The 11655-nt window shown below is 38.1% G+C and overlaps 1 protein-coding gene across 1 annotated transcript in view; it reads right to left on the reverse strand.

The window, feature by feature from the left end:
• The window catches only part of LOC128690737 (lachesin-like), a 175854-nt gene extending 171636 nt beyond the window's left edge, over nucleotides 1–4218 (reverse strand). The window contains exons 1-2 of the mRNA XM_070088138.1: nucleotides 4195–4218; nucleotides 3642–3804 (exon numbers count right to left, since the gene is read on the reverse strand). Coding sequence (XP_069944239.1) covers nucleotides 3642–3804; nucleotides 4195–4218 — 187 coding nt within the window. The remainder of the gene's footprint in view (nucleotides 1–3641; nucleotides 3805–4194) is intronic.
• Between the last annotated feature and the right edge of the window lie 7437 nt (nucleotides 4219–11655).

Genomic DNA, 11655 nt, shown 5'->3' on the forward strand with positions numbered 1-11655 from the left:
TGGGACGGACAACGATCCATTTTCCCCTCAACCAAGGAGCTACAATTAGCAAGGGAAACCCCTAAAGGCTGTATTTGTAAGAAGGGGGTGAGGAGAGGAGGTAGTATAGGAAGGGGTGGGGAAAGAAGGAGAAGGGAGGAAAGGGGAGGGGGAAAGGAAGAGTAGGGGGTTAAGAGATTTGGTCCAAGGAAAGAGATAAGAAGGACCAATTCTTTATGTCAAGAGTCTCTTCACCACGTCATTGGACCCTCCTTGAAGAGGTTAGTGCTAAACTAGAGGTTTATGTAGCCTAGGTTTGTTAATATGATGCTGTCTTTGAGTACATCTCTGCTGTGTTGTGTCTGCCGTGCAGTGTGCGTCTTCGGTTCTGCTGTACTGTTAAACATTTTGGTTTCTTGTCAATACAATCGGGTATATAAGATACTTTAAGTAGTAATTATGCTTGTGGTGGTAGCAGTAACAACATCAAAAGAAAATGCAGCAACAACAGTAACAACAGAAACAGCAGCATCAGCAACAACAATAGTTACAACAACAATAACAGCTACACCAACAGCACAAATACAACTGCAATAACAGGACAAACAGCAACAACAACAATAGAAGCAGTAGCAGCAGCAGCAAAAACAACAGCAGTAACATAAGTATCAACATCAAAATCAACAGTAACAACAATAACAACAACTACAATAATAACCACAATATTAACAACAGCAACAAAAGTAGCAACAGCAGCAGTAGGTAAAACCTCAGTAATAACCGCAGCATCAGCAGCAGGAGTAGTGATATCAAGTCTAGTTTTTACTTCTTTCTCCAATCAAATATGTAAGTTTTATAAATGAAACAATACTACAGTGCAAATACGAAATAAAACCTGAGAACTTGCATGTGCCTACCCACACATCTTCAGAAAATATGTGTGTAAGCATATGAAAGTGCTCAGGTTTCGTTTCCTGTTTTCACTGTGGTATTTTGTTCATATTTACAATCACGCAAAACGCGTGATTGTGATTTCTCTTCCACTGTTTTGATGCTGGCAATGTGAGCGGACATAGGGTTAAGTAGGATAAAGCATTTTGCTATAATATTTTGACATTGATTTCTAGAGAGATAATGATAGCCAGATTGCAGATAAGTCCTCGCTAGGTAAAGTTGATAAAGATTGTTTAATCTTTTGTTATATCTTTTCTATGTGTTCTCATGTACCTATTCTTCAACTCGCTACCATCCAATTTCCTCATACATCATTCCTTCCTTTCTTCTTACCTTTATTTCCTATCCCTCCCCAACTTTCCACATTGTTCTACTTTTTTTCTCGTCTCCATCCACTACTCACTCCTCTTCCTTGTTCCCAAACTCTACTATTTTCTTCCTTGCTCTCCTTCCTCCGTGTGTAAAGACCTGTCTCAAAGGCCTTAAAGCTGTAATTGTTTTCTTCTTCGCTCTAATTTAGTTCTTAAGAATTGCAGACCTTAAGCTGATCAAAAGCTTTCCACATTTTTGAAAGCTTTAATTCTGGGGCTCCCGGCGACAAATTTTCTCTCGATGAAAATGTAATAATAATTTTGAAATTCTGTGTATTATTTTTCTTAGGATTTGTAAATTATCTACTTTCAGTTTATAACACAGGAAACTCAGGCTCCATACAGCATTCTTACAACAACAGCGAAATAAAGGTACGCTGTAGAACAAGCTTTTATTGAAACAATGTTTCGTTATGTGTAGGGCATTACGTTACCTCAAGAAATTCGTTGTCCTGCAGACTGTATTAATTTAGAGTGGAAAGAAATGGCAAAAATATTCCACCATCAAGCAGCCTTGTTGGACCTGATGCACACCAAGTGGCCCCCACTCCAGAACCACAAATACTGATGCCAACAAAATAAATCCCCCAACAAACAAGCAATGTAACTTCATTTGTATCTGCTAATATACAGGGCCTTAAGCTATCCACCATCAACAAAATACTTTTCATCAGGGGGCTTCTCGTGGAGTTATATATGTTTGCGGATAACAGTACAATGTATTTAGATGTGACAGAAAGAAGAGGCAGCACGGGAAGGGTTCGCCTGTATGTCAAAGAGTCGATCATTTGCACAGAGTTACTGAACACCACAAATGATGTATTTGAAATTTTAGCAATAAAATATGAAAACCAAAACCCAGTCATTGTAGTTGTATATAAACCGCCAGACGCAACTTCCCAACAGGTCTAGCAACAATTAATGAAAATTAATTACTATCTGAGAAATCTTCCAATCCCAGCCCCAAATATTTTGTAGCAAATAATGTTATAGCAGAGATAATCCCTGGAGGCAAGTCAGATGAGAAATCACACTCACATGAGTTGCTGAATATCTGCAACAAATTCACCCAAAGCCAACAGATAGTGGAGCCAGCAAGACTGGAAAACACGCTTGACCTTATTTCCACGTAAAAAATATAACAGTATCAAAAACAATTGATTTAGATCACAACCCAATCGAAGTCCAGAGATTCTCATCATCAAAATGGATTCAGCTACGAGAGTGCCTTCACCAAATTCAACTTCAACAAGAACATCAACTGGGATCAAATAAATAATGTCCTAAATGAAGTATACTGGGAAGATATCTAAATAACATGGATACAATCCAGTGCCTTGAAAAAATCAACTCTTTGGTAGCTGAAGTATGCTCAAGGCACATTCCCATGAGAAAGTAAACTGGAAAGAGAGAGAGATGTTCTTGCTACAGACGAAGACGAAGATTATCTGAAATACGGAAGGAAACATTGACTAGGGGAAAAAGAAAATATTGAGCCTAAATTTAATGATTCATACAGGATCCAGAAGAGAGAGAGAAGGAGCTAAAAATAATCAATGAAACTGAAATAAATCCAAAATATTTCTTTTGATATGCCACTAAACAAGGCAAAAACCACATCCAGTATTGGGCCCTTGCTCAAATAAGATGTGACTTAAACACAGATGAAAGCCATTAATCAGACTAAAGATCGGCAATCTGAATTAATTTTTCATGAACGGGCCTCAAAAATCTGTTAATATATACCAAATTTCTAGCATAACATAACTCCATTGGACACTGATAGAAATCATTGAAAACATGTCCTTGCACTCTGCTCCAGGCCCAGATTCGTGGAACTCCGTGTTCATCAAGACTGCAGGAAACTCCCTTTCGTGTACCTTAAGTATGCTATGGAGAGGAAGCCATGACACGGGTGTCATCCACAGTCGCTAAAAACAACGGATATAGCTCCACTCCATAAAGCTGACAACAAAGAAATAGCAGAGGATTGTAAACTCCTGGACCATTATGACATGGTCTTGGATGTACTGGAGGACAAACATAATACAGATATAGTATATACAGACTTTACCAAAGCCTTCGACAAATGCGATTATTCACGTTTATGTAATTCAGTAGAATTGCTATCGTTGTGTTTTGACTATGCTCAGTTCAAATTAAGGAATTTGGTAACTTTCGAGTGCTGCCCGAATGAGATCATCCAAAATTGCGTTTCCTTTCTCTGACTAGATTCAAACGAAAGCTGATAAGCCTTGTTCAAAGCTATGCTGATGGCATCTGAGCGACATGGTTTTTACCTGCTTGGCCAACTCTTCGAATTCTGTAATATCCAACAGGGCATTCCAGAAAACCATTGTTTGTGACAATGTCTTGAAAGCTGCTGTGCTTTAGTGCAATCAGTTTGAATATCCATTTGTGTTTCAGAATGGTCAACAGTCACATCAGTAACAAATAAATTAAGAACCAACATGTTGGAGTTCAGGTGTTCGATCTCACTCTGGGGAAAAAACACATTAAGGTACTCCTGTATCAAAGTATAGTGACTGACAGCCAGGTCAGACATTCACACCTCTAACATTTCCTTTGCTGTTACATACACCCGACCATATTTTCTGATAATATTAACAAAAGTTGGGAAATAATTGTTTTGCCCTTCATTGTAACCTCTCCAACTTTGCCTTGGGGACTAATGCTAAAATTGTTGAAATGATCAAGAAGTGAAAACACTTAGGATAACTTTGCTTGTCAGAAATAATTCTGACCCTTAATCACCAGGGAATTTGCTTCCTCTGTGAAAAACTCACAAGATAGCCACAGGATAGCCATCGCACTTTAGTAAGAAAGAGCATTTTTGTTGAGTTGTTTTCCACAGCATTGCACAACTTACCGGACATTCTGTGCTTTTATCCATGAGCCAAGATACTGTTCACCACTCTGGCAATACCATCGAGGAGTTCTGTATCATTTTTCACACTGTTTGTTTGTCTCATTTAATTACTTAACAACAAGGGCCTCTCTTAACAGCACAATGAACCTGAACAAAACTTGATGATACAACTTAGATTTTTCTTATGACACCACTAAATGCTCTTGTATCATCTGTACTAACGAATTTGCAGATTTCCAGTGCTGTTGTTTCTTTCCCTAATCTTAGGCAGAACACAATGTTCTGGTGTAGCTTCAGCCTCTCAGTCTGGAAAGCAACAACAGAGATTCGTTCATGCTCGCCATCCCACATCTGTTCTTTAGCTCGGCAGTGCTTGGCGGAGATTTTTAACACGCTGTTCCTTTAAATCATCAGCTAGCACCTTGCACCAGCGAAGTGTAGTGATATCTGACATTAGGATCTGCTTTACCTTTTTTCCCCATTTCCTTTGCTCCTCGTATAAGATCAACCACAACTTTAAGGCGTGGGAGTACAACATAGTCGAGTTCGGTGAAAGATTATTTTTGTCTGCAGGATATGTGCCATCTTCATTAAGCAAGAATTAGTGATTTGATCTCAGAGGACCTGATCCTAGAAACTTGAATGTTGCTTTCAGCATATTGCCAAAGTTGTCTTAAAGAACTGTTTTCATTTGTTTTGTTATTCCCAGTGCTTAGTCTGCAAGTGTCATGCATCACAAAAGAGACAGTATGATAGTGGAAATGATTCAGAGCTTTATTTTTATTTTGGAGAATTCCAAATGCGATGTGGTCATCGTTCAGCCGTTTCCACTGCTTCTTTCTTAATGAAGACTCGGTTGTGAGAGCATTATGTTATTTCCTTCAGGTTCCAACTGACTTATAGGGTTGAATCAGTAGCATATTATTTATCTTCAAATGATACAGTGGCGGTTAAACATTGCTTTATGGACTTCCCTGGTTTAGGATTGTCAGATGTCTTTTCGAAATATTTATACAATAAACTACCACCTATCATGCGTCCAGATACTGCATTTCCATCACTCTGAGGCTCACTTTTTAATCCTATTTTCATCTTTTTGATGAAAAGGTCCAGCTTATACGCAGGCGATGGTGTAATAATTATCCCTCCCATGGGCCTCTGGCCTGCATTGTTTTATGGTAGACCTAGGATCAATCAATGTTTACACCAACCCCCACCACCCACACAACCACCAAATCTCTACCTGCCTCGTGGATACGTTACATATCATTACTCTCTCCAGTGCTGTCATTCTATTTCCGCTTTTTTCTTCACCCTGTCTAGTGTCTGGATGTTACTCATGATATAAGGAAAGGAATACGGGTGAAACTGAAGATGCAAAGAAGCTTAAGCATTAAACTATGCCTCTGGTGAAGAAAAAAGGGTAAGAGATATGCTTCAAACTGGTGCACGTGTAATGGATGCGGCGTGTACCTATGCTGTGAGTGAATCGACAATGAGGAGAAGATTAGAGCTTGTATGATGAGTGACTCTGTGACCTCCTGAAATAAATGCGAAAGAAGTTAGTATAGCTAAATAAAACTGACAAAAAGCTGAACGAGTGGATTCAACAGAAAACAATGGAGAGTGCCCCAATTAATTACATTAACAAAGGGAATAAAAGCTAACTATAAAACAATGTGTAAGCAGGCTAAAAAAGAGTACTTAGTTCTGGATGGTTTAATCGTTTTAAAGTGCGATAGCATCAGTTGACAATGCAGGTGCCGAGAATTTTCCTACCAAGATGGAAGACATTATTTCTGAGGACAGCTTTTCATTTAATCAAGGGTTTAATGCTTATGAGACAGGATTATTATGCCATTTGGAATTTACATCAGCAAGCAGGAGTAAAGTGCACTTGGATTCAAGGCAGCAAAGGGTTGTTCAATTTGCTTCTGTGAGTTAATGCAACAGGTGAATTTAGACGCAGTCCCATTCGTATTTATCACTCTAAGAATACCCGTGCTTTGAAGAGGAAAGACAAAAGCACCTTGCCTGTTATTTGCTGGTCTAACCAGACAACACGATAACTGAGGATTTGTTTACTGAATTATTCAAGCATCCTTTAATTCCCTAAATCCTGTTTTACCTGATTAGAGGAACCTTGCATTCAAGATTCTCCTCATTCCCGAAGTCATCCTGAATTCTTGCAAGATGTAAACCCAAATGCGAAGGTGTTTTGTGACCCAATATAACTTCTGGATCGAAGAAGTTATTAATTAAGATGTTTAAATGCAACTTCACATGCAGAAGGACGCAGAAACTCTTCATAGCACTCGACGCTGACCCAGTGCTCGAAATGCCACAGTTCTAATGTAAATTCAGCATTGTAGATGTAATACCTCATACCAAACCTGCATAGGATAACAGTATCTCAATCAAAAAATACATATGCAGACTAGGAAATTTTTTTGTCTGTGAAGTGAATAATTTCTAACTTTTTTTTCCTTAGTGAGGAGTCGAGTCCAGAAAATTATTGACTTGTCAAGGTGATTGCCAGGTAAGAATTAGTAAAACAACTCTCATAAAATGATAATGAAAAAGCTGCAGAGGAAATGTTAGAAAAGAGTAAAATAACAGAAGAGAATGAAGAACCAAGAGATAAACGGCTAGCACTACAATAGTAGCATAAACAGTACCATACTGCTCCTAAAATTGCAGATTTCTATAGTGAAGAGGACCCTGACACACAGAAACATGGCTCTGAATCTGAGTCTACACCAAGTGATGATGCCTTATCGTCATCTGCATAAAGTACTGCAGGGTATTACACAGCAGAGATGCATGACAGAATACCTGAGCGCTCCAGTAACAAGTGTAACAAGTCTGTTATCTATTGGATGAACTCAAACCATCCACTTCATCCCAGGAACCCCAGCCTTCAACCTCATCCCAGGAACTTCAGTCATCCACCTCAGTCCTTGAATCCCTGCTATCCACCTCATTCCAACATTCCCTGCCATCCACCTTGATCCTTTAGGGTTGCAGCAATCCTCTTCAGTGACGTCAAACTCATACAGAATTAAAAATGCAATGTGAATACAGCATTTAAAATGCAATATTCACATTGACTTTATTTGGTTTTCTTAAGTTAAATCATCCTAGGTTGACACAATGCAATTTGTTGTACGTACTTTTTAATGTGACTATAACATTTATTGCATGTAAGACGACTGTAATTATTTTATTATATTAGTTGAATTAGAAATTAAAAAAAAAGGATATTTAGCAATATTCTGAGGTGACAATTTTCACCCTCTAAGTTGCTCTAATACAGCCAGAGTGTTTTGACGTATATAAAGGTCTCAGTTGCAGTAGATTGTAAGTCTCTGAAATCTGGAAAGAAACGTTCAAATCAAAGGAATATTGAAAGCCAGAAATAGTATATCACACTATCACATTTTCGTCAACTTTTGCTTATGAACATATGTTACTAACAACAATAATAATTAGCTTGGAGTTTATCAACTCATTCATTAACCTCCCCCCCCCCTCTCCACATCACTCCCATTTAACGATTTCTCCTTGAAGAACATTTGATTTTCCATGTCTTGCCTTGACGTCTCTAGTACCGCTGTCATGTGAGGACCGCAATCCATAATCTTATTCAAGGTAGGTAGGGACCTAGCATAAGCAGAGAGTTATTGGTTCAAGTCAATGGAAGACTCAGAGTGTGTCATTAATGTGTCAGCCGCAGGTGGCAAGTATACACGAGGCCAGCATGCAGTCCACCAGAGACTGAGCGTGCTGGATATCTCAGCCTGGGTAATAGACCAGGCAGCAGGTGTCATCAGAGTAGTAAGTAACCAGTAGCCAGTATGCATAGCAGTAATACAGCCATGTCAGAGGAAAAAAATCACACAAAACTAAACTTGGGATAGCTGGGGATTAGCGTGAACTGGACTGACGAGGTAACCGATTAATTAGTCAAAGAAAAGTCCCTAATTATCTACAACAATGTCACACTTATCACTAGCTTTGTCTCGTTAAGGTCAAGTAAAACAATTGATGTTAAGTATCAAGCCACCGCCATGCTGGTATATGAATCGTCTGCTAAAACCCTGCATTTATGGTCACAGTGGGGTGTCATTCTAAACTTCACATGGTATACTGAAATTTGTCTCGCAGGACGGATCTCGCTAGGCTGGCATGGCCCAGTGGAGAACACTGGCCTGCAAGTTTCAGGATTGTCTTGCTATGGGCTGAAGCCCACCAGTTACACGTTTTATTATTATTATTGTTAAAATTATTATTAATAATTTCCATTATTCTTATTATTAACAGTATTATCTTTATCACCAGCAATAGAGTTATGGAATGTCAGTATCACTGTTGTTACAAGTCTGAATAATCACCTATTAATTTATGCTGAAAGTGAAAGTTTACATCAAGTGTAAACTTTCAGTTTATCAAAATTAAAAAAGTGCAATTAACCTAAAACATACTTAAGTTATGCTCCTTTCATTTCCAAATCAAACAAGTTCTTATCAGTTGATGAAACCTCTTTACTCATGTTATAATTAAGATAAAATGAAAATGTCACATTCCTACTTTCAAATCCTGTCTACCCCTCCATCTACCTTAAGACTACCATCCACCCCAAACAGAATTTTGTGCAACCAGGTTGAAAAAGAACGACTACTAGCTACTCAGAGCAGTTCTGCCCCTGCTTTCCTGGCTAGGTATCCCCCCACATTTCACTTCACCCATACTCTGCACATCCAGTATTCCCATTCTCCAAGCGCACATTCCAGACCCTTCTCCCACCTAACACCCATCACGAGAGGGAAGACCCAGGAATTCAAGTTAGTCTTCACTGGAGAGATCGCAGTACTGTGGATCATTCTTTTCATCTTTATCTGCAGATTGTAAAATGAATAAGGTTGCAGCACAACTCCTTGGATTCCTGTCTCTCACACCTTGTGATACAAATCTAAGACAGCCGTACCCTAAGGCATGGCTGTCTAGAGAAGAGTTAAACCCGTAGGTGCTGTGTAGAAGCTGTGGAAAGAGAGGCATTCAGGTTTAATCTAAGAAAGGGAAGGAAAAGTCCAGTTCCTTGAATCAAGATCCGTTCATAAGCATCAAGGCACCTTCTTAGAGAAATTATACTCCATTACATAATGCAAAAGTAATTCTATATCAGTGCTATAGCAAAGTTGGCAAAGTGGCACCTACACACTCAATTAAAAATAGCAACCTCATTCTCAGTAGTATACACGAATGTTGAAATTCTGAAGCAGACTGAAAGAGGCTTTATAAAGTTCTCACATGGAATCCAATTTCGGGAATGGTCTATATAATATTGAGCAGAAGGCACCTGTGTGTATGTAACCTTCATGTTACCTTGGCCTAGTAATAGCTCACCAGGCTTGAAAATTTGAAGTTGATAGGATTATACGCTCTTTAGTTACAAATGAAAGCCTTGGAGGAAATTAGTTGATAACAGGAACAATGTACTAACAATGTGCCGGTTCATTAATCTCTTGAAAATTTAAAAACAAAGTTCTAAAAAAGTAGGTTTCAACATTTCTCTTTTTTTTTTTTTGCATTTATTTTCTATTTGTAATTCTCTACAATTCAAAAGTATTTTCTTTCGTAAGAAAATCCAATATGATAATTTTTTGCATGAAATTGGTAAATTGGTACCTACAAATTTCAAATTTAAAGAAAATCCTTCCAATTAAGATACAGTAACGCTAAAGTGTTTTGAAGCAGACCAGAAGAAGCATTCTCTAATTATTACACAGAAACCAGTTTATTAAAATAAAATAGCAATTTAAAATTTGCATAAAGCAGTGACACTTTAAAATCCATCAGAAAAGGCATACTCCACTAATTGCATTGAAACCAATGATTCCAGGTTTTTTAAATCATTAAAATTTCTATTTTGCTCTAACACCGTTTACACTGATAGAATGTTATCCTTCTTCAGCCTGAATACTTTGAATTCGATAACATGATGCATTCTTTAGTTTTTTTAATGGGAACCAATATCACTATTTACTAAATAAAATTTGGAAATTGTGATTTATGCAGCCCAATAGGACTGTAAACCTTGGTTTTTGAAAATCACTCCATGGCTGAAAATTTGAATCTCATCGGAATATGCATAATCCAGTTGTCGCATAGATTCCAACGATTCCAAATGTTCTCACACACCAAATTAGTGTGCAGGTAAATTTGCCCTTATCCAGTTTTGAGCGACATAAAAACGTAGCTTGAAAGAAAAATCTATTAACCATATCAGCGTCACATTTCCAGACTACCTAAAAGTGAAAGTAAAGATCAACTGTAATTCTCATCAGTGTATATTGCATGTTGCTGAAAACACAATAACAGGAAATTTAGTATATTGTTAAAAGCACTTATATTTGTGTATTTGTAGGTATCCTTGTAACCTAGGTGAGGCCTTACTAGAGCATTATTTGATTAATGAGTCTATGCATGGATTCTCGAGAGGTCGCTCCTGCCTGACAAATTTACTGACGTTCTTCAGTAAAACATGTGAGGCAGTAGACAGTGATAAATAGTATAATGTTGTGTGTTTGGATTTCACTAAAGCCTTCGATAGAGTACCTCAAAAAAGACTTAAGAAAAGTGGCAGCTCATGGTATAGAAAGTAGAGTTCTAGCATGGATAGAGGCATGGCTTACCAATAGAAAGCAGAGAGTTTAAGAACATAAGAACATAAGAAAGGAGGAACACTGCAGCAGGCCTGTTGGCCCATGCTTGGCAGGTCCTTTACAATCCATCCCACTAACAAAACGTTTGCCCAACCCAATTTTCAATGCCACCCAAGAAATAAGCTCTGATAACTCAAATCCAACCACTCTCATTCATGTATTTATCCAACCTATATTTGAAACTACCCAAAGTCCTAGCCTCAATAACCCAACTAGGTAGACTGTTCCACTCATCAACTACCCTATTTCCAAACCAATACTTTCCTACATCCCATCTAAATCTAAACTTGTCCAATTTGAATCCATTACTGCTGGTTCTCTCCTGGAGAGATATCCTCAAAACCTTTCTAATATCCCCCTTATTAATACTCATCTTCCACTTATACACTTCGATCATGTCTCCCCTCATTCTTCGTCTAACAAGTGAATGTAATTTAAGTGTCTTCAATCTTTCTTCATAAGGAAGATTTCTAATGCTATGCATTAATTTAGTCATTCTACGCTGAATGTTTTCTAACGAATTTATGTCCATTCTGTAATTTGGAGACCAGAACTGAGCTGCATAATCTAGGTGAGGCCTTACTAATGATGTATAAAGCTGCAATATAACCTCTGGACTTCTATTGCTTACACTTCTTGATATAAATCCCAATAATCTATTTGCCTTATTATGCACGCTTAGGCACTGCTGTCTTGGTTTAAGGTTGCTGCTTACCATAACCCCCAAATCTTTCTC

Source organism: Cherax quadricarinatus, chromosome 24 (assembly GCF_038502225.1).
Source record: "Cherax quadricarinatus isolate ZL_2023a chromosome 24, ASM3850222v1, whole genome shotgun sequence".
Classification (NCBI taxonomy): domain Eukaryota; kingdom Metazoa; phylum Arthropoda; class Malacostraca; order Decapoda; family Parastacidae; genus Cherax; species Cherax quadricarinatus.